This window comes from Nilaparvata lugens, chromosome X (genome assembly GCF_014356525.2).
Source record: "Nilaparvata lugens isolate BPH chromosome X, ASM1435652v1, whole genome shotgun sequence".
Classification (NCBI taxonomy): domain Eukaryota; kingdom Metazoa; phylum Arthropoda; class Insecta; order Hemiptera; family Delphacidae; genus Nilaparvata; species Nilaparvata lugens.
In genome coordinates this window covers 36,673,308-36,698,619 of record NC_052518.1, presented here as the reverse complement: position 1 = coordinate 36,698,619, position 25,312 = coordinate 36,673,308, and the positions used below count along the sequence as shown (strand labels likewise).

The 25,312-nt window shown below is 34.8% G+C and overlaps 1 protein-coding gene across 1 annotated transcript in view; it reads left to right on the top strand.

Moving 5' to 3' along the window:
- LOC120354997 (dynein heavy chain 7, axonemal-like) overlaps positions 1 to 11,277 on the top strand; it is a 423,355-nt gene extending 412,078 nt beyond the window's left edge. Inside the window, exon 15 of the mRNA XM_039443220.1 lies at positions 10,898 to 11,277. Within this exon, the coding sequence (XP_039299154.1) occupies positions 10,898 to 11,156 (259 nt within the window). The 3' untranslated portion in view covers positions 11,157 to 11,277. The remainder of the gene's footprint in view (positions 1 to 10,897) is intronic.
- Positions 11,278 to 25,312: the final 14,035 nt, after the last annotated feature.

The window sequence follows — 25,312 nt, the reverse complement described above, 5'->3', positions numbered from 1 at the left end:
CTCCCCAATCCATTGCTGCTCTTCCTCGGGCTTCTCTAGTAGACATTCAAAATCTGCATAGGCCACCAATGGTAGCCTAAATTCATTCAAATATTTCTTGAATTTCATTGTTGGTAGGCTGCCATCCTTCTTGATTTGAGGCATGATGATTGATGAGGCAGTCTGGTTGTTGATGCAGTACTCCTCATGATCTTTCATCCTCTGCTCCCCATTATTGTTGATGGTGTAGTGTGTAAAGCACCTACAACAAATGATGATGAGATGCTCGTCTTTAGCTGAGATCTTACAAGATTTTCAAAGTATACATATATATGCTACTGAAAACCAATCATAGGATGGTAGTATGCTCAGAAATAACAATGTCTTAAATCAATATTTTGAGGTTAGGTTAGGTTAGGTTGGAAGGAGTTACTAGTAACTTCTGCAGACCTAACCTAACCACAGTTCATTGTCTACAAACATCTGTCTTAACAGGCAGAAACACACTTATTCATAAAATATTCTATGCAATACATTATTGGGTAGCAACACTAAAGAAAATAAGTAAATTAGCCATATAAATCAATACAGCCTATTCTTTAAAACAAATTTCTCCATCTCTTTTCGAAACAGATAATAGAAAAACACTTGTATACTAACATTTTCCACACAAGTGAAGATCAAAAATGGCGGTGGTGTGGCGTTATCCTAGGATACTCCACAGAGAAATGTGTGTTGGCTGCCAGCTAAAATTGACAGATTAGAAGTATTTCTTAAACAGGAGGATCCTGACATTGTTATTCTTACAGAGCATGGCTTAAAAATAAAGGAAATAAATCAAGTTAGGATTCCAGGCTATTCACTGAGATCAGAATTTTGTAGAATAGCTCATAGAAGTGGTGGTGTATGTATATTCACTAGCATTGCTAAACATACCCAAACTTATGAACTGGATTTTGTTAAGAGATTTTCTGTTGAGATGGATTTAGAGGTGACAGGACTAAGGTTAAAAATTGATGATCGATTCGAGGTAGCAGTGTTAGGTATCTATAGGTCACCAAATGGAGACTGGAAAAAATTTTGTGAGTTGCTCCATACACTTTTGGAAATTACAACCGCTTGTTTCACAAATGTTATAGTAGTAGGAGATTTCAATACTGATTTTGCCAGGCAGGATAAAATGACAGAGGATATTAGAGATATTATTAATATGAATAATTTAGAAATTAAGGTCCACGAATATACAAGAGTAACTCGAACTTCACAGACAATTATTGATAATATCCTCACAAATATAGAAGGTTGTAATGTCAGGTTAGGTAGCTCAGATCTATCAGATCATAACTATCAAATTTCAGATGTTAAGTTGCAGGGCCAGAATCCAAGCAGAAAAAAAAACTTTTGTGAAAGAAATTCAGCAATATGAGCTAGGAAATATAAATTGTTTGAAGCAGAAACTGCTTCAAGAAAATTGGAGTAGTGTTTATAACAGTTGTAACCTAAATTACAAATATAAGCAATTCATTGATACTCTAAGATTTCACATTAGTGTATGCTGTCCGATAAAAAAGTCAAAGTAAAAAGTAAATTAAACAAAGTAGATGAATGGATAACTGAAGATATTCTTACTCAAAGAAATATTGTTAGGGAAGCTTATGAGGAATTTAAATTAGTGAGGGATGTTCCGAGTGAGGTCAAATACAAATGTCTAAAGAAAAACTAGGCAAAAGAAGTGAGGAAAGCTAAGTGTAAGAAAACAGCTGAAATATTAACAACTAGTACCAATTTTAACTCTGCTGTTTGGGAGGTAATTAATAGAAATAGGAGAGCAGCTCAAAAAGATACAGTTACTAATGTCCCTAGGATAATCGATGAACATGGAAATTATATGGATGATAGTATAGACATTTGTAACTTTTTCAATAAATATTATCAACAGGTTGCATATAATCTCCAAAAGTCACCGAACACTGATACTTATAATTCAACTACATTAAATGCTGAGCCAATTGAAAAGGTATTTAAATTTCATCCATTATCAAGAGATGAGTTGTCAAGAATAATAAAAAATTTGAATAACAAAAAAACAGTAGGATTGGATGGGGTCTCAAGCAAAATTTTAAAAGAATGTGAAAATGAATTACTGGACCCTTTATTGCATCTCCTTAATACTTCACTAGAGCAGGGTATTTTCCCTGATGATCTGAAACAAGGAAAAATTTTGCCAATTTTCAAGAGCAGTGATTCTGAGAGAGTTGAAAATTATAGACCCATTAGTATTCTACATGTAATGAGTAAAATTTTTGAAAGAGTAGTTTTAAATAGGTTATTGATGCACCTGGAAGAAATTAATTTCATATGTGATGAACAGCATGGGTTCCAGAAAGGGAAATCTACTAAGACTGCCATAGTATCCCTTGTTGAAAGACTAATAGATATAATAGATTCAGGTGAGAAGGCAGCCGCAATATTTCTTGATTTATCCAAAGCTTTTGATTGTGTGAACCATAGAATATTATTGGAAATACTAAAAACTGTAGGTGTGAATGGTATAGAACTGAAATGGTTTGAATCATATCTCATAGGTAGAAACCAGTGTGATGAGCTTACCAAGGTGGATGGGAATGAAATAGTAAAAATTAAATCTCAAAAACTGGAGGTCCAGGCTGGAGTACCTCAAGGCTCAATTCTGGGTCCCTTACTGTTTCTGTTGTATGTGAACCAATTACCAAAAGAGTTAGAAGATCACAGAGCTCTGTTGTTTGCTGATGACACATCGCTTATCTTTAACAATTATTTATTCGATAATCTAGAAATAAATGCTTTTACTGGAGTACAGTCAATTGTCCAATTCTTGAAGCAAAGGCAATTAACAATGAATAGTAAGAAATGTCAATTCCTACAATTCAAAAGTAAATATAATTCAGTAGAGGATAGAGAAATAAATGTGTTTGTAGAGGAAAATGAATTAGACCAAGAAGAGAAAGTAGCATTCTTGGGAATTTTATTGGACAGGAAATTAACATGGCATCCTTACATTGAGAGGATATGTAATAAGATATCATCTGGGGTATTTGTCCTGCGGCAGCTTGCTAGGCTGAATGATAAAAAACTACTGTTAACTGCTTACCATGGACTTATACTATCTCATATTAGGTATGCTATTTTAGTATGGGGTAATTCATCTCAACAAAATATGGACAGAGTGTTTAAGATTCGAAAGAAGGCACTCAGATATATAGAGAAAGTGAATAGGTTAGACTCTTGTAGGCCTTTATTTAAAAAGCTTGGTCTATTAACTGTGCCATCTTTGTATGTATATGAAGTTGTAATGCATGTGAAAACGAGTGGTGTGATCCAGAATTCAGATGTTCATGAGTATAATACGCGAAACAGAGCAGATTATCATATAATGGGTCACAATAGTAGGTTATTTGAACAAAAACCAGATTATGGATCACGGGTATAATACACGCAATAGTAGTCTCATTGCTTTTCCAGTACATAGACACACAGCTCTAGAAAAAACTCCATTCTACTCTGGAATACATTATTTTAATAAATTACCTGCAGCCATCAGAAATCTAGATTCAATAAACAAATTCAAACTAACAGTCAGAAAAATGCTAGTAGAGAAAGCCCTATACTCTGCTGCCGAATTTTAATTTGTGGAAAGGGGCTGTAGAGTGTATTTAACTTTTTGTGACTTTCATTTCCATGTGAATTTGATGAGATACATCATAGAGTGTATTTATTTATTTTACTTTTAAGAAGTTAGAACTAAGTCTTTTAGATATAATTTTGTTCTAGTATTGACATGTCACCAGTCAAATGAGTGTTACTCAAAAATTGATGTAATGTGACGATAAATAAATGAATGAATGAATGAATGAATTATATTGTTAGGAAATTTTATAACAAGCTACCTCAAATCTTGAAAAGTAATGATGATTTGAAGATTTTCAAAAAACAAATGAAAAAATATTTAGTTGATAAAGCTTTTTATAGTGTACAAGAATTCCTTTCAAACCTAAACTAGGTTGAACTACTTAGTGTTAGAATTATTATGTAATAACATGACTTGTCTTATACTCCATGACTGGAGACTTTAAGATGTAATCTTAAAAAAAAAAAAAAAAAAAAGAATAAAAAAAAGCACCACAATGTCTGAAATGCCAGACATAACTGAATAGGTATGTCTTGTATGGCTCTTGGCTGAACACTGATGGTCCTACACTTTTGTGCACACTGTATATATACTCCCAAATGGGTGGGGAGTCTTCTGATTTATTTTTAATATTTTTATCAATTTTTTTTTACCCTGACCCTATGGGGACTCTGGCACATGTTGATTTTTGACCTTTGACCCCATGGGAAGTCTAGCACAGGTGCGCCAGAACCGACAATTTTTTCCTACTTAGATTATGCATATAGTTGAATAAATAATCCGGCAATATTTTTATTGTCCTTTAAAATGGAAAAGTTTTATCACTTTTTGCCTGATTTTCTGTTCTTGGATCTGTTGATATTTGTCACGCATATAATTATTTCTCAATCCTTATTGAAAAATATATTCTTCCTATGGACTCAATGTGCCAATTTTCATGATTATCTTCTCCCTCTTTTGAGAGATGAGATGATTCTTCAAACTGATATTCAAACAACATATAAGAAGTTTATTCGTAGAGTACTTCATATTGCTTTGAAGCATGACATTATTGAAGATGCAATTTTGAAAATTGTTTTGCACATCCTACAAATAATTCCTGTCTCGACTTTCTAGGAAAAAAAACATTCTTTGACAAATCAATTACTTTTTTCTATAAAATGAGTAGGTGAAAATCAAACAACTCCAAATCAAAACTCATCAAATCCATTGTAGGCTACCATTGAAGTATAGTTACAAGTAATGATGATTTCATTATTTTGGCTATTCATAGCATAGGTATGTTGTTGTTCTGTGACCACACCAAATACGTATTATTTATTAAAATATATCAATGGGAAGGTCATTTTATGCTCTACGAGCTCTATCCATGACATTTTTTTGTTGAATGCTTGCATAATATTGTTCATAGGATAAAATGGAAGTTTGTGCAATCGTTAAATATTGTATTTCGATTTGTACACGGTTAACATGCAAACAGTGGCAGCTACGATGAAAGGGTATATGGTATAGGTACTTCAATTTTAGGTAATAATATGAGAAAACGATCATGTGATTGCTTCTGCACGGCATGCTTCATCGATTATCGATGTTAGAGCTTGCCGTGGCCCTAACTGTGATTCTGATCATGTTCTTGTTAAAACGGTTATAAGGGAAAGGCTGTCAAATGCACAGAGTAGACGTCCTCAGGAAAGAAAGAGGTGGGACTTGGAAAAACTCAATGACCCTGATGTAGGTGACAGATACAGAAGGTCAATTGAGCAGGGATTGCAAGAGCTGGAAATTCAAGATAATGAGGAGATGCAGGTTGAGGAGAGATGAAGATCTGTGAGAGAGATCATTGCTGAGAGATCACCTGCTCCCAGCGGAGCAGATCATTGGAGAGGGAAGAAGGACAAGAAATGAATGATTCGATCAAGAATGTTCGGATGCAGTTGAGGCAGAGAACCAGGCTAGGAAGCAACTGCTGCAGAGAGCGACTGGACAGAAACAGGAAATATATGATCAGTTGAGGAGAGAGGCAAACAGGATATGTAAGTGGAAAAAGAAGGAGATGTGGAGGAGAAAGCTGGAATCCATCGAACAATTCAGTGAGCAGAATGAAATTAGAAATTTCTACAAAGAGACTGAATGGTTAAGGGAAGGTTACCGCCCACGTCTTAGTGCCATTTTTCTTTGGCTTAAGGCCATTTTTCTTTGTCCATTTCACTATCGAATTGATTATCCTGATTCATTATTCCAACTGTTTCATCAATTTTTGTTATGGGACAGCTTGAATAGATTTGAAGGTCGTCTACTTAAGTATGGAAACTGGAGAATTTGATAATGGAAGAAAGGTCATTAGCATACAAAGTGGAGAGGAGAGGGCCAAAAATTGAACCTTGTGATACTCCATGCATAACGTTTTTCCAAGTAGACTTTTTGTCACCGACAGATACACATTGTTTCCTACCTAATAGATAGGATTTAAACCAAACGAGTTGTGACTGAAACCAAGAATAGCCAACTTATTTAGAAGGACTATATGATCAACAGTATCGAATGCTTTAGAAAAATCAAAAAGGGTGAGGATGGAGCATTTTCTTTGGTCCATAGCTAACCTTATATCATCAGTGACACGAAGCAGAGCTGTCTCAGTTGAATGGGATTTTCTGAAGCCTGATTGAAAGTTATGAAGCTTACTAATGTTGTCTAGAAATTTTACAACTTGAGCATGAATGAGTCTTTCTAGCACTTTGGACAGTGCAGGTAAAATACTGATTGGTCTAAAATCCTCAACTTTATTGGGTGATGGAGCTTTATTAAGAGGGCGAACCAGAGCAAACTTCCAGTTTTCAGGGAAAATGCCTTCTTCAAGTGACTTGTTGAAAATGTATGTAATGGTTGGTAAAACAGCAAATAACATCTTCTTGATAAATTTAATAGGAGTTTTGTCTACACCCGTAGCATTACTATGAATAGGTTGAATTGCTCTGGAAGTGTCTTTTTCTGAGATTGGATGGAAATGAAATTGATCAGTATATATAATTGGTCAATATAAGTTTGTAACCTGCTCATCAAGATCATCAATATGATTAGCAATGACAACTTCGTCGCATTGGTTAGAGTGTGAAACGAAATGGTCATTTATATTGTTCAATGGTAAGTCAATTTGTGGATTCGATTCCTGTTTGCCAAACCCGAATTCTTTTATTCCCTGCCAAAGTGATTTAGAGTCTTGTCTATTGTTTGTCATGAACGAATTCAAGTACATAATCTTTGAGTTCCGTAATTCCTGTTAAACTCTATTTCTAAGGCTCCTATACTCTATCAAACTGTCCAAGTCAAATGTCTTTTTAAATTTTCTATGTACTTTGTCTCTACGTCCCATCATCTTAAGTATGTCTTCAGTCATCCACGGTACTCGTCGTTTTCTATTAATTCTCCTTGTCACATGTTTGTCATACAAAGTCAAAGTCCAATTCTCGAAAGTCTTGACCATGTCATCAACTGACAGTAACGCTCCAATTTGATGCCATGGAGTCTGAGCCACATCAGTAAGGAAGGTGGTTTCATCAAAGTTTTTGAAGTCTCAATAAGTGATAATTTTCTGTTCTGGCTCAGGTATCTTGAGGGAACTTACACAGTACATCAAATCATGTCCAGAAATAGCTGGGACTGGGATTTGGCCTGCTTGAACAAGCATGAGTGTGTCAGATTCATTAGTGTGATGAGTTGGATCGAGAGGTAAAATAGTCATGTTCAGGCATTGGAAAATAGTAGTCAGTTGAAAGTAGTCAAAGTTATGATTTGTCATGTTCAAGTCGGTGTCCATATCTCCCATAACTAGTATACGGCTATAACAAGGCATAAGAGAAAGCAAGGCATTTTCGAAATCTGTAAAATTACCTATTTTTGGTGGGCGATAACAGATACCAACGAGTATTTCATCAGTACTAGATAAGGATAATTCAAGTAGCATGAACTCTGGTCTGGAACAACACTCTTGTTTAGATGTGATTAAAACTTTTGTTTTGATACCATCTTTCACATAAATTGCTACACCCCCACAAGCTTTATTTAATCATACCGGAAAAGATTATATCCAGGTAATGCAACAAAATTTGATGAGATACTAGGCTTCAAAAATGATTCGGAAATTCCAATTATATTGAAGTCCTGAAAACGGAAGATTGCTCTGAATTCATCAATGTGGCAGCTGAGGGATTGGACGTTGAGGTGAGCAGCCTTGAAAAGTTTTTTGAAAGAGTGGAGCTTATTTGCTAGAAACATACCTGTGTCATTATTACTATTATTGAAATAATCATACCTACTTGAGGGCGAGAGAGCTGACATGTCAGTGAGAGACATCATGGAAGCAGCAGACCAACCGTGAACCGACCTCAGAACGACACATGATGGGGAAAATGGGGATGAAACTTAACCTAAATGAAAAAGTCTCTTGATTCGAGTGCATCCTGTATGCCTTGACAGTTCAGCTCCCTTCACTATTTAGAAACACTACTTCAAAAAATTCACTAAACACATCAATAAGATGTAGATGTTGTGATCTGTGGAGTTACGGTGATGAATAATCCTAATGGTGAATATGATGGAGATTGAGGAAGAACTGGTAGTGGGAGATCAGGTCCAAGTTGAGATAGAGTGAGTAGTGGGAGAGTCGAGGCCGAGTGGAAGTAGAGCGAGAAGGTATCCAGTAGTGGAAGATCGAGTCAAAGTGAAGATTGTGCGAGTAGGAATCCAGTAGTGGGAAGATCGAGTCCAAGTGGAGACAGAGAGAGATGGAATCCAGTGGTGGAAAATCAAGTCCAATTAGAGATAGAGAGAGATGGAATTCAGTAGTGGAAGATCGTGTTCAAGGTGGAGATAGAGCGAAATGGGATCCATTAAAAACTGCAAAAGAGAAGAAAAAGCCAGCAGAAAAACGAAAAATCTTTGAAGAAAGTTATCAATTGAGAAAAGATACATAATACAACTGATAATGGATAATATTTGCATAAAATGGAAGAGGAATAGTATGATTTAATAAGGGAAAGAGCCGAATATCAAATATGGATATTATTGGAAAGTAATCAGATAGAAAGAGAAAAGGTAGAGAGAGAAATAGAGATAGAATGAGAAATAAACATTTGAACATGCTGGACAGCTAGTGGAAAAATCACAGGGAAAATAATGATAATAATAGGGAAGAAGAGAAGAGAAAGAAGGAATGTGCACAATTGAGAAGAAATATTATGGAACTGAACTATAGAATAAAAAATAGAACATCGTATTGTGATCTTGAATTAATCAAGGAAAAAAGAAGAAGAAGAAAAAAAAGGAAGAGAATGAGAAGAAGAAGAGGAAGAAGACGAAGAAGAATAATAATCATCATTGCAAAAATCACAACACTTATAATAAATGTAATAATTACAACAATATTCTAGTAATCATAATAACTATAAGATTAAGAAGAGAAATGAGAAAGAAAAACAAGAAGTAAAGGAGACGCTTGAGAAAGAGCTAGATTATTTTAGATGAGTTTTAAATAGGATTGAACGGTGAAGTTTAAAAAAATTTTATATAGTATTAGAAGTATAATTAACTATTGGGAGTTGCAATAACGATAAATAAAGTAGTAAATTGAGTACTGTAATATTTTAGTGATGAATGTCTAAGATAACGTTAAATGAAACACATCTTGTTTATAAGCATATGAACAGACTACCCACCCCTCTGTTTTATCAATAACTCTTCACACATTATTCTTCTATTGAACTCTTCTATTGTTCGAGCTGTGGCAATTGTATAAGATATCATTATGTACACCTAAGACAGAGATTGATAGCTGGAAATCGTGCCTACTTTGCGAATGTTAAATCAATTACCTCTCGATCACTATCTAGAGCAACCAAGCTCAAAATTTACAAGACATTGGTAAGACCAATAATTACATACGGTTCAGAAACCTGAAATTTAATTGCAGTTGATGCCACCAAACTGAGAGTTTTCGAAAGGAAGACTTTTAGGCGCATACATGGAGGCATCAATGACAATGGAGTGTGGAGAAGAAGATCGAACAATGAAATAAATGTAATTCTTGGGGGTGAGGATGTGGTACGATTCATCAAATCACAAAGATTGCGCTGGGCTGGTCATGTTGAGAGAATGGCGAACCAACGAATGCCAAAAGCAATTTATAAGGCCCGGATGGAGGGTAGAAGACGACAAGGGAGGCCACGCAATCGATGGAGTGATGAAGTGGAGGATGATCTCCGTAGAATGGGAGTAGTGGCATGGAGACGAAAGGCATGTGACTGTGATGTGTGGAGGACTCTAGTGCGAGAGGCTAAAGCTCACATCGAGGTGTAATACCAGAAGAAGAAGAAGGAGAAGAATATGAGAAAACCATCGAGATAAGTTTATGTTTCAATATTCCCATTAGAACTAGATATATGGACAATTCGCGTAACGCTTGCAATAAAGACATGAGACGGCTTTGGCGAGGTATCCAACCAGAGAGTTGGGGGGTCAAGCACGCTCCCGCTCTGCATTCAGCTATTAGCAAGGCATCTCTATTACATTCTAACTTCACTGGATGAAACTTATATGTAACATTCTACTTACATAATTATATAATTTGTTGTTTTAATACATGATTTCTTCTATTGGGATGATGCCCACATGAGCTTTTGCTTGTGAGTGGGTCATGAGAAGTACGGCGAGTTATGAGATGATCAAATGTACATGCCTAATCGATGGGATTCGGCGTGGCTAGAACCTGCGACCAGGGAGCACTGAAGGGTGCAACGCCTTTGTAAACTCAGCCGTCTGGCCGATATTTTAGTGTATCATTTTTTGTTTCTTATCAATTTGATAAAGGCATTTTCTATTCTACAAGCACATAATCATAAACAAGAAGTTGGTGATAGTATTTATTCAACGTTTTTTCTTTCACTCACCCTCTTGAAAATGACATCATGATGTCGAAACATGTCGTGAATATCAAAAATAAAGTTGAAAAAGCGTACTATGATTTTTGAAATTTTTACATAGTTTATTATCTATAAATCGACTTCAAATTTTTACCATCTCTTATTTATTATAGAGCTAGTGAACCGAAACATCAGACTTTATTTTGTAGTTTGTAGATAAGCTACAGCTACCAATCATTGGATTCAATTGATTTTATCAATAAGTCATTCACTCTATTTTCATTTATTTGTTCAATGTTATCAATTATACGCATCTATGAACGTGTTCCTGTTACAGACGGCGATTAACAGAGCAATTTCCCAAGGTTCTTTTTGACACGTTGCCTTTAACATGGTTTAAACCCATATTGAAAGATGAACTGGCAATCAGAGAAAGGTACAGATGTCCGATTTATAAGACAACTGAGAGGAGAGGAACCATGTCAACTGCAGGTCACTCAACCAACTATATTCGTTCCTTGCTTCTTGATACAGATCAACCGTCTTCGCATTGGATCAAGCGTGGTTGTGCTCTCTTATGCCAAAAAGATATGTAATCGATAACAAACTCTGAAAAATTCATTTTATTGTCCCATACACTCAACATCAACAAATGTTTAGTGAACCAGTGTTTACAGTATGCTCTACTTATAAAGAGTGTTTCTAGAATAGACCAGAAAACTTCAAGTATGTTTTCCTCACATTAGAATAAACAATAAATTAATTATCAGAATAAACATGGGCTCTAGATTACTTTGTTACCCAGATAATGATTTTAAATTTCTCTTCAAGTTTTTAAGTATAGGAATTTGTAACGGCCGCTTGAGGATACTTGAGTGGTCAATTATTTCAATATACTATCCGCTCGAAAATCGAAAAAACCCATTAGAAGTATGTAACTCCAATGTTAAGATAATGTGGGGAAAAAAAATTTTATTTCCCAATATTTAAGAGGTCTATACACAAATATGAGATTGAAACTTTTACCGCAGTTCATTTTCAAATCTCCTTAAATACACTCATAAGGAAGAGTAGAATAATTCATCATTATTCTATATTAGTAAAAACTAAATTTTTATTAACATAAATGATTATACCTACTCCTTTCTGTTGAACAAGTGATTATACCTCCTCCTTCCTGTTGAACCCTTAACTTAGAATACATATTGTATTTTTCTATATTAAATAGTGATACTTCATCCTCATTATTTGAACCTACTTCGATCAAAACTGGAACATCAAAAATTACATTAGATATCTGTACAACCAATTCATCGAAATGGCTCTTGATACCAGCGATATTAAGACAATATAAAAATTAGATCACTAGGCTTTTCCGGATCATGTAACAATTTAAATTGTGATCTTTCCCAGTCAATCCAAATAATAATATTGATAGTCAATCATAATTATACTAATAATAATTTCAATTTATTCATCTCATTTGAGGCTACATAGCATCATCTACATACAGTGTTTTGTTGCTCCTCTAGCTTAGAGCTAATTGAGGAGTATTCAAATATCATATCACATCATAATCGTTATAAAATCTATTAATACTACAGATGAAAATTTTTTAAAGTGTTCAATTGAAGTTTATCATAATGAAGTTAATCTGGGATTTGATATTTAAAGTTCTAATTTCTACCAATTGAATCACATTTTACATATTCTATCACTCCATAATCTACTAAAACGGTACTCAACTTTGCAGACATTGTCTCTGACATCTAGGTGGCCCTGAAATTTTTCAATTTCATTATGGTGGCCGTGAACAGCTGAGCTAACACACACAAAAACAACATTACAACACAGATTGCAAAAATGTGGGGATTATAAGCTGGCGCGTGGGGTGCAAGCAGCTTGCTTTGAAGATGGCCGGCGCGGCCGGTGCTGACTGACTCCATGTGCTGGCTTCGAGGTCCCGCACGTCCTCGATGTAATTTGTAAGAGGTGATGAAATAACAATCACTGGTTTGCATGATTTTGAAGCGAAATTTGTTTATCTCAATTCAATTCCAATTTATTCACAACACACAAAAATACAATGAGTAAAATCAATATACAACAAATCAATAACAATTACAGTAACAATGATATTAACACATTAAAAGACAGTAAAATTATGTGTGCTGGGAGAAAGAGGGGGAAAATACTTTGCCAACTATGGTTTCCCCAACGATCTATATAATACTCACTGGATAGGGAACTGCATGCTCAAAGAACCAGTCCGGCTGGGCTGAGTGCTCTCCCAACCACAAAGAGGCAAGAAAGGCTCAGCGCTGGGAGGCACCCTTGCTTTTCTATTGCACTATCAAACCCTTCTTGACAAAAATTCGCTTAATATTCTCAATAATCTTACTTATTGATAAAAAGGAAACTTTGTAGACACACAAAGCATGTAAAAACAAAATATGTAATATTCTGAATTGAGATATTTATTTATTAAGCAGTAGTTAAACACGTCATATAATATTTTGTGTTTGCAGTACACATATGAAGCATGTAATCTACAATTCAATGAGATTTAAATAATTCCACAATGAATATAAAATTGAATCAATCTAGCACAATCTACCTAATCAATTATTAAATATATTATACATATATTGCAAATTGATCGAATCTATCGAATTTAATCTAACTGATCAATAATAATATATAATGCAAACTATATTCAATATTGCACAATGATCTAATGTAATCCACCTAATTGATAATAACAATATTTGAAATCAAATCCATACGATTACAATGAGAAGCGAACATCATTTTTAATCTTATAAACTCTTAATTCAGCTAATCTATAATCACAATATTTACAATCAAATCTAAACATTATTGAGTAGAATAAGTTAAGTGAACTTCTGTTGGAGCCCTGTTCTAGTAATTTTATTTGTTTTTCCCTTGCCAAATGATGACCTATAATCTTCAGGTCTTGTTAGATTTACCCGGTGGTTGTTCTAACCAATATCATCATTACTGAAATTATTTTTGAATAGGGAATTTTAAAAATGCATACAACTTCTCAATATGATATTATCCATCAGTTTTCAGTTTGGAAGTGTATTACTGTGAACAAACTTGACAATTTTCAATACATCTTTGCTTGGCCTGACAAGTTTGCTATTTGATATATGTAGTCAGTGAATTCTTTGAAGTAGTAATTGAGGGTTGTCGCGGCAAAGTCAGCAATTCCCACTAAAGTATATTGCTGGGAAATCACAAAAAACTGAACCTGGCACATATACCATTACTTTCATGAAATTTTTATGGGATAATTAAGGTGATATCATAAGATCATTAAATATACATGCTCAAGGTCCTAGATTGATCACAAAGTCTGTAATAAGCAAAAATATGTAGGAGATTGCTGAGTTTGACATGTATGTATGGAGTTTGCTGTCTTTGAAACAAATATGTTAGTTTCACATGAATAATGAAATAACAGAAAAGCCTTTCTGAGTCTATAATTAACACAATATAATAAATTATTATTTATGCATGATTTAAAATAGGTTATACTAAATGCAGAGACCACGCTCCAGTTCCATATACAGTATATTCATTTTTCCATTCAAATATGTACATTTCAAGTTCAAAATTGGCTGATAAGAAAAAGTCAATGGAAGAAATAGTAAAGAATAATAGGGGCATCATAATAGTTGATAGAAATAAAACTGAAAACTCTGGAATTTCTACAGTTCCTTCGCACTCAATATCAGAGTCTTGTTCTTCCCTAACAATATTATTATTACAATCAAAGAAATTTGGAAAATAATCTAGTTCTCTTACTTCTTCCCAGTTTTCACCAAAATGTTTTATCAACAAGTTCTCTACATCCCTACATTTTTCTTCTTTCACAGTATTGCAAAATTTATTTATAATTATTGGGTTGAAATGTTTCATTGAAACGCCCTCTTTTGATAAAATGTTGTATGTACCACATTCATGTTTATACACATTTTCACCCTTCACTGTCACGCTATTACTACAATGCCTCTTGATAAAAATTCTTTTGCATTGTTTCATCTTAAAATGCCATGAATTAGTCCTTTTTAGAATTTCAATAGTTGCCTTTTTATGATATTTTACTGTGCAATCATTACTACCCAGCTCAATAACTGTTGCATGATTGGAAATTATAAAGTATACTGCTCAAGGTTCAAAATGCATTCCTGCTTCCTAATTTTCATTTCTATTTGGACAAAAACCCGGTCTGGGGGAATGAACGAGTGGCCAGTTACAGGAGATATTAATTCAATTTGTTTAATGTGACTTGGTGAATTATTTACTAGCCACAATGAACATGCTGTAACAACTGTGGAGTTTTTATTTTGTCCACTGCAACCATCTAATACTAAGCGGACAACATCAATGTGATTTCCAATATTATAATTGTTTAGCCTGTGAATGATGGCAGAGGCTATTTCATTTGAGCCTCTTTTAAATCTATTCACAGTCCAAACATACGAATAAACATTTTCAGAAGATAGGTAACACATCATGTGAAGTACCTTGAGTTATAGTAAAATTGTTAAAATAAAGTCGTCTGCTGTAATAGCAGGACTGATCAGGGACTTTGGGCATGGGTAAGTTCTTTTGGCAATCATACTTTTGGCAGCATAAAAACGTTATCATCTTTCTCTTGAGTTATTTCATAAAATGCTTGTGATCTTTTTTGTGTATCTGTCTAGCTGCGAGGACTGTACCCTGGGGAAGGCCAAACCCAGTCAATATCATGAAACTTGTTTTTTCATTTAGAGTGAGTAGGCCTACCTGAGATCTATTTTGCAAGTAGCTTTCGAATAATTTTAGAACTGTTCCTCTAAAACCTATACTTTCTAACAACTTATTCAGAAGGGACCTGTGAGGGATGGTATCTTAGGCTTTTGCTAAATCCAGGAATACTGCTGAAGTTTTTTTGTTGCTCTGAAAGTTATATGTAATTATCCGAACTAAATTTGTCATAGCATCCTCAGTTGATTTGCCCTCTTGGAAACCGAATTGATTCTCAGCTAAAAATTTATATTTATTAAGGTATTCTATCAATCATCATTTTATAAGTTTTTCAAATATTTTAGATAGATTGCTTATCAAACTGATTAAGCGATAGTTTTCGGGAGCCTTTCTGTCACCTGATTTGAATAGAGGTACTATTTTTGCTATCTTGAAATGAGGAGGAAAATGACCCAAATCAAAACATTTGTTGAATAACACTGACAATGGTTTCGCTATAATATCAGCAATATTCTTCAAACATACATTACCCAGTCCATCCACCTCCGGGGACGAGCCAGATTTCAAGTTTCTGATGATAACTAATACCTCATCAGAGCTCGTTGGACGCATGAAGGATGAATGTGGACTGTCCGCCGCCAAACAACGTTGTGCATCCACTGAGTGTTGTACAATATCGATTCTTTCATCATAAGTTCACCCCACTCCAGCAAAATAACTATTTAAAATAACTGGATTAATATTGGGCAGCTTATTTGCACGTTGGATGTCTATAATTTCTTCTATGCAATTCCAAGTGTTTTTACTATTTCCTTCAGAATTAGAGATTATGGTTTTGTAATGCTCAAATTTAGTTTTTCTTATAAGTTTATTTAATAAATTGCTATATATTTTGTACCTAGATTGTAATTCAATATTGAGTGGCTGACTGTTTAGTTTTTTATGCAATTTATCACGCTCTCTAATGGATCTTATCAGCCCCGGAGTTATCCATTTTTTCAGTGGTCTATTTTTATTTTTTATTTTTGTTTGTTCACTACTGATTTAATATTGCTTATTAACTTACTACAAAATTTATGAATCTTATCATCTAAGTCTATATTTTGATCATTGAAGGAAATTTCATTTCCCCAACTTTCTTTTTGTAGCCCTTCTACAAATTTCTTAAAATTAATTTTTCTGTAAAGACCTCTCTTACTTCTCACGTGAAAAGTAGTACAGAGATGATCAGTAATATAGGTTTTCTGTATGGATCTTATTACATTATCTTCTTTGAAATTTACATCTCTCCAAAATATGTGATCAATACATGTTTTTGTTTTACGTGAAATTCTAGTTGGCTTATTCACAAGAGATCTTAGACCATACATCTGCATAAGGCTACTATATTCATTTGCTAGATTACTATTACGCAAAATATCTATGTTCCCATCTATGTTTACCTTCCATTCCCACTTGCTATTATCCACCATTTACTTATTAAAGTTCTAAAACTATATTGAGAATATATATATAGAAAACTTGAGAGGGATTATATCGAAGTAACAACAGAGATATGCTTTAATAAATAAAGGTGAGCGATTCTACTCATAATCCTGTAATAGTGTGATATTGAGAGGGTAGTATTGTAGTTGTTTTTGTGTATCTTATATTATTTTTCAGGTTTTTGAACTGAAATGAGCTTTGATTCTAACTGTATGTTGAACCCTGCGCTTTTAGTGTGAGAATTGACTCTGTCTTGTTTGAATTTGCTAACTTGTTGCTTAGTTGTCGAATTAAAGCAATTTTCATGCATTTTTCAAGTACAGTTTCAATTTCATGTCGAAAAAGCCACTATATTTGAAAATTGTTCAAGCATTGACCTTTTTGCAGCTCTGGCTTTTCCACTGGAAATAATGCTCAACGATCATGGAGGGGGAATGATTCTCAGTGAAAGGGCCTCATTTCAAATTGAGACGTACTGGAAGAACATGTAACTGTTGCGAGCCTCAGTCCTCTGAATGGGCTAATTTCCCATTCAGAGGGACAATTGTTATGTTTTCAGTTATCAGTAATTTTTATCAAGTTGAATATGAAACCAAATTTTATAGAGTTAGTAGGAGTAGAATCAGGAAATTATTTGTGCGTGTGAGTTCAAGTATAGTGAGTTTTATAAAAGCAAGTAGATATGAACTGAGACTTCAAACGCACTTTTTTGAGAAATCCTCTCCCTCTCTCACTAATCTAATCTAATCTAATCTAATCTAATCTCCCTCCCTCTCTCTCTCTCCCCCTCACCAAGTGAGGACAAGGGGATGAAGAAGGAGAGAGAGATATCTCTCTCTCAAATAGATTTTCCTTTTCCCTTCCACAGTATAGATGAGGGGGGTGGATATCGAGTGAGGGGAAAAGTAATTTCCCTTTGAGGGAAGAATTCCCTTTCTCTCTGTACATCTAATGCTATACTGACAGATTAAAGTGAATTGAGAAATTCCCTATTACTATCTCTCTCTCTCTCTCTCCTCTCTCTCTCTCTCTCTCCTCTCTCTCTCTCTTGTTCGGTTATGTCGAGTGAGTAAACGTGTGTCAGTTCGGCTCCGTCTTCTAACAGATATTTCGTAGGGTTATACAGTTCAATTCACTTCAAATTATACATCTAGTTATTCAGTTTCTCGAGCTTAATTCAATAGTGAAATTATATTTTTGATTAACTCACACTCTTTTTATTTATCTTGAAAAAACATTCCTAAATCTTCAGTTCACCTTCTCGCCTATAAAAGTGTAAATCCACCTAACGGTACACGATGGTTCGACCGAATAGAGGCACACCGAAGAATGAGGTCAATGCTCCGAAGCCAGCTATTTCTGGAGCATTGTCCGAAGAGACCCTCCTCATTATTCGACAGCAAATCGAAGAGTCTGTCCACAGTGCTGTATCAATGGCTGTGAAATCTATTTTCGAGGAACTTCAGGCATTGAAGGAGGAGAACAAACAGCTGCACGATAGAATTCGTGAGCTGGAGGTGTCTTGTCACCTGAAGGTCGACGACCTCGAGCAATATGGGCGCCGACATTCTATACGTATTTTTGGGATCCCGGAGAGTGACAAAGAAGACACGGACCTGCTGGCGCTCGATGTCTTAACAAGAAGCTGAACGTGCCCGTGACTTTGGCGGATGTCAACCGCTCGCATCGCGTTGGAAGGCGTCAACCACCTCAACAAGGGCAAGCTAAACCAAGGACCGACCCATCATAGTTCGACTCTGCAGCTACCGGACCAGGAAGATGATCTTCGACGCTAAGAGGAAGCTGAAGGGTTCCGGCGTCACCATTCGCGAGGATCTGACTGCGGAGCGCCTCAAGATCCTCAACGCTGCGGCCGACCGTCATGGGCATAGGAATGTCTGGTCATCGGACGGGAGGATCAAGATCTCTATCGGCGAGGGAGGATCCAAGAGGGTCCACACAGTCGAGAGGATGACCGACCTTCAAAAAATAAAGGTAAATTAAATCATTTCAGGATTCGATTACTAAGGTGCCCTTCACTACAAAAATAGGAAATTCGTATTAAAACATTTCACAATAGATATACCTTGGCATTTTTCATGAGCTGGCTTTCTGTTCTATAAATGAATCTTTCCACTGCTATTTATGATTATGTATGAGGCAATTATTTCAAACTAAGGAGATCCACATTTGTTAATACTGATTAATAATTTATCTTGATATTAATTCCCAAAACTACGTTCAATGCATCAACTACTATACTCCAGAGGGTACTTAGAGAATCATTATCTCTATTCTTACTAATAATTATTACATCTCTTACCAAAATTATTTCCATAATTAATAATTTTCGAAATGCTGAATTTCAAATAAATTGGATGATTAACATACGTTATAGATATGGATGTAATCTATAGGTAAAGATAGTAATCTCTTCTATATTAGGTGTACATATGATATCTCCTACTGTTGCCACAGCTCGAGCAATAGAAGCAAATGTGTGAAGAATTATTGATAGAACGGAGGGGTGGGTAGTCTGTTCATATGCTTATATAGGGGCTGTGTTTCATTTAATGTTATCTTAGACATTCATCACTAAAATATTACAGTTCTCAATTTACTACTTTTATTGTTATTGCAACTCCAATAGTTAATTATACTTCTAATACTATATAATATTTTTCACACTTCACCGTTCAATCCTATTTAAAACTCATCTAAAATAATCTAGCACTTTCTCCATCGTCTCCTCTACTTCTTATTTTTCTTTCTAATTTCTCTTCTTGATCTTATATTTATAATGATTACTTGAATATTGTTGTTTGCGATGATGATTATTATTCTTTTCTATTCTTCTTCTTCTTCTTCTTCTTCTTCTTCTTCTTCTTCTTCTTCTTCTTCTTCTTCTTCTCTCCTTGATTAATTCAAGATCACAATACGATGTTCTATTTCTTATTCTATAGTTCAGTTTCATAAGTTCTTCTCAATTTGTGCACATTCCTTCTTTCTCTTCTTTTCTTCCCCATTGTTATCATTATTTTCCCTGTGATTTTTTCACTAGCTATCCAGCATGTTCAAATGTTTATTTCTCTTTCTATATCTATTTATCTTCCTACCTTTTCTCTTTCTATCTGATTACCTTCTACTAGTATCCATATATTATATTATAATATCCATATATTTATCCATATAATATTCGATTCTTTCCCACATTGAATCATACTATTCCTCTTCAATTTTATGGGATATTATTCATTATCAGTTGTATTATGTATCTTTTCTCAATTGATAACTTTCTTCAAAGATTTTTCGTTTTTCTGCTGGCTTTTTCTTCTCTTTTTCAGTTTTTACTGGATCCCATTTCGCTCTATCTCCACCATGAACACGATCTTCCACTACTGGATTCCATCTCTCTCTATCTCCACTTGGACTCGATTTTCCACCACTGGATTCCATCTCTCTCTGTCTCCACTTGGACTCGATCTTCCACTACTGGATTCCTTCTCGCTTACCTCCACTTGGACCCGATTCTTCCACTACTGGATACCTACTCGCTCTATCTCCACTTGGACCAGATCTCCCACTACCAGTTCTTCCTCAATCTTCGTCTTATTCACCATTAGGATTATTCATCACCGGAACTCCACACATCTACATCTTATTGTGTTTAGTGAATTTTGTTTTGAACTAGTGCTTTAAATAGTGAAGGGAGCCGAACTGTCAAGGCATGCTGAATGCACTCGAATCAAGAGACTTTTTCATTTAGGTTAAGTTTTATCAGTTTCATCCCCATTTTCCCCGTCATGTGTTGTTCTGAGGTCGGTTCACGATTGGTCTGCTGCTTCCATGATGCCTCTCACTGACACGTCAGCTCGCTCGCCCTCAAGTAGGTATGATTATTTCAATAATAGTAATAATGACGCAGGTATGTTTCTAGCAAATAAGCTCCACTCTTTCAAAAAACTTTTCAAGGCTGCTCACCTTAACGTACAATCCCTCAGTTGCCACATTGATGAACTCAGAGCAATCTTCCGTTTTCAGGACTTCAATATAATCGGAATTTCCGAATCATTTTTGAAGCCTAGTATTTCATCAAATTTTGTTGCATTGCCTGGATATAATCTTTTCCGGAATGATAGATTAAATAAAGCTTGTGGGGGTGTAGCAATTTATGTGAAAGAAGGTATCAAAACAAAAGTTTTAATCACATCTAAACAAGAGTATTGTTCCAGACCAGAGTTTATGCTACTTGAATTATCCTTATCTAGTACTGATAAATTACTCGTTGGTATCTGTTATCGCCCACCAAAAATAGGTCATTTCACAGATTTCGAAAGTGCCTTGCTTTCTCTTATGCCTTGTTATAACCGTATACTAGTTATGGGGGATATGAACACCGACTTGAACATGACAAATCGTAACTTTGACTACTTTCAACTGACTACAATTTTCCAATGCCTAAACATGACTATTTTACCTCTCGATCCAACTCATCATACTAATGAATCAGACACACTCATTGACCTTCTCATTGTTAGTGATCCCAATGAGGTTGTTCAAGCAGGCCAAATCTCAGTCCCAGCTATTTCTAGACATGATTTGATCTACTGTGTACTTTCCCATAAGATACCCAAGCCAGAACAGAAAATTATCACTTATAGAGACTTCAAAAACTTTGATGAAGCCGCCTTCCTGACTGATGTGGCTCAGACTCCATGGCATCAAATTGAAGCATTACCCTCAGTTGATGACATGGTCAAGACTTTCGAGAATTGGACTTTGACTTTGTATGACAAACATGCACCTTATGTGACAAGGAGGATTAATAGAAAACGACGAGTACCGTGGATGACTGAAGACATACTTAAGATGATGGGACGTAGAGACAAAGCACATAGAAAATTTAAAAAGACATTTGACTTGGACAGTTTGATAGAGTATAGGAGCCTTAGAAATAGGGTTAAACAGGAATTACGGAACTCAAAGATTAGGTACTTGAATTCGTTTATGACAAACAATAGACAAGACTCTAAATCACTTTGGCAGGGAATAAAAGAATTCGGGCTTGGCAAAGAGAAATCGAATCCACAAATTGACTTACCATTGAATAATATAAATGACCATTTCGTTTCACACTCTAACCAACGCGACGAAGTTGTCATTGCTAATCACATTGATGATCTTGAAGAGCAGGTTACAAACTTAGATTTACCAATCACTGATCAATTTCATTCCATCCAATCTCAGAAGAAGACACTTTCAGAGCAATTCAACGTATTCATAGTAATGCTATGGGTGTAGACAAAATTCCTATTAAATTTATCAAGAAGATGTTATTTGCTGTTTTACCAACCATTACATACATTTTCAACAAGTCACTTGAAGAAGGCATTTTCCCTGAAAACTGGAAGTTTGCTCTGGTTCGCCCTCTAAATAAAGTTCCATCACCCAATAAAGTTGAGGATTTTAGACCAATCAGTATTTTACCTGCATTGTCCAAAGTGCTAGAAAGACTCATTCATGCTCAAGTTGTAAAATTTCTAGACAACAATAGTAAGCTTCATAACTTTCAATCAGGCTTTAGAAAATTCCATTCAACTGAGACAGCTCTGCTTCGTGTCACTGATGATATAAGGTTAGCTATGGACCAAAGAAAATGCACCATCCTCACCCTATTTGATTTTTCTAAAGCATTCGATACTGTTGATCATACAGTCCTTCTGAATAAGTTGGCTATTCTTGGTTTCAGTCACAACTCGTTAGTTTGGTTTAAATCCTATCTATTAGGTAGGAAACAATGTGTATCTGTCGGTGACAAAAAGTCAACTTGGAAAAACGTTATGCATGGAGTACCACAAGGTTCAATTTTAGGCCCTCTCCTCTTCACTTTGTATGCTAATGACCTTTCTTCCATTATCAAATTCTCCAGTTTCCATACTTATGCAGACGACCTTCAAATCTATTTAAGCTGTCCCATAACAAAAATTAATGAAACAGTTGGAATAATGAATCAGGATATCAATTCGATAGTGGAATGGACAAAGAAAAATGGCCTTAAGCTTAATCCCATCAAAACACAACCCATTATAATTGGATATTCTCGTCTTATAAACAATATTGACCTTGAATCGATTCACAAAATTAGTGTAGACGGTAATGACATTCCTTACTGTAGCTCAGTTAAAAATTTAGGCATTATTATGAATAATACTCTTGACTGGTCAGAACAAGTGAACAAAACTTGTAAAAAGGTATTCTCAGCCATGCATGCATTGAAGAAAATGCACGATATCCTCCCTAGAAACATTAAATTATTATTGGTTCAATCTCTCATCTTCCCACATTTAATGTATTGTAATTCTGTTCTTAACGATATGCAAGTCACTCTGAATGATAAACTACAGCGTTGCCAAAATTATTGTCTACGTTTCGTCTACTCTCTCCAACGCCATGATCATATCACCCCAGCCCACATTGCTAGTTCAACATTAAAGCTTCCCGATCAGAGGCTTTTTCGAATAGTCAAGCTTGTTAGAGATATCTTGATATACGGTAATCCGAACTATTTTAAAGATGATTTCAAATTTGTCTCTGAAGGTAGGAGGATAGATGCTTCACATACTAGAACCGGAGAAAGTACTTTAAGGATACCCAATCATCGAACTACTATTTTCACAAAATCCTTCTTAGTCAGTGCCTGTCGTGCATGGAATGCACTTCCTGTTTCTATCAGGTCCATCGAGAGCCGAGCGAGCTTCATCCTAACTTTAAAAAAACATCTTTTGGAACAAATGACTGAAACTGTCCGGCCCTAGAACGATCACATGACATCCATCCCCCACCCATCCCACAAATACAAACCTTTAAACCATGTTATAGAACGAATTGTATATATATATATAATATATATATATATATATATATATATATATATATATATATATATATATATATATATATAAACTCATGTTATTTCAATTATCCACTGCATAATGCTGTATATTACTGAAAGTTGATAACCCTGATCTACTTTCAGCCTACTTCATTTTATTAATCAATTATTTGATCTTATCTACCTATATAATTATTTTACTCTATCAATTTTCTGTTTTTTTTCTCTTTAATATTCATATGATTAAAACTTTTACAATATTTCCATTAATAAATAAATCCTTAGTTTAATAACGAAATTAACGTTTTGGTAGAGAGTTAGTGGGGAGGATATTTTTAATATTCTTTCCGAAGAATGGACATTGATATGTCCAAAGCTCCGCCAATTTATGTAGATGCATAACAATATGATTATTATCTATAGTTATTATATTACAAACTGCTTTTTCATATCATATACAGTTCAATAATTATTTTCTTAGTCTATATTATGTAAATTCATCTATAATTTTGCTGTATTGTAAGCTATTGTATATAAGTGTATAAGCCAGTATATATTGTAATCTACATAAATAAAGTACTCAATCAATCAATCAATCAATCTCTCTCTCTCTCTCTCTCTCTCTCTCTCTATATATATATATATTATATATATATATATTATATATATATATATTATTTATTTATTTATTTATTTATTTATATATATCCATGCTCCTAATCTATTGCTATACTGTCAGATTAAAGTGAATCCTTATCTCTACAATAATCTAAGTTCTATAATATCCATATTATGCTTGGTTTCCACTGACAGTCAAGACTTCAATCAAACTGTTTATCAATATTATGCATGTGTAAAAAATTGAGCTCTTTTGCTGTACAAACATCCCAGTCGTTATTGTTAAAGTGTTTTCTCCGACTATAAGTAAGTATAATTGGAATGAGCTAGAATATCTAAAAATACTTACATATTCTCAGACCCATTTCACTTGGGGGTGGGGCTATCTTAATACTCAACGTCTATAGTTACCATGGAACTGTCTCAAGAATATGTGATTCCCACTCACATTCAATTCCTATGAACGAGAATTAAAACTTCTGATGTTATCCTCATTCAAAACCACTGAATATTCTTTCGGTAACTTAATAGTGTGTTTAAAGTCACCTTCACTATCAATATCAATAATTTTAAGGTGAATTTGCCATTATTGGCAAATGTTACCTCTGTTACTACGAACCAATCAAAAGGATAAAATTCATAACTCCAATCGGCTAGTGGATTTGCTTCTACAGAGAACTCATTGAAACTTCTCCAATCAAAATAGTGAGACATTGTGAACATGTCAGCTTGAGTGTTTAGAGTGAAGTGATGCGCATGCAATGCCCCCTCTTGTTGAAAGTTTCACCAGAGAAATGACGGTGTGCTACGCCCCCTGTGGGTGAATGTTTCCCCCTTCCCAAATTCTATAGATAAGAGTGTATGCCTTCATATAACTCCTACATAAAAATTACATTCAATCATAGACGCCTGAAAAAATGTATAGTCTGATTTATCATCTTGAAGTAGCATGTGTTAGCAAGAAAAACGTTAAAGTTC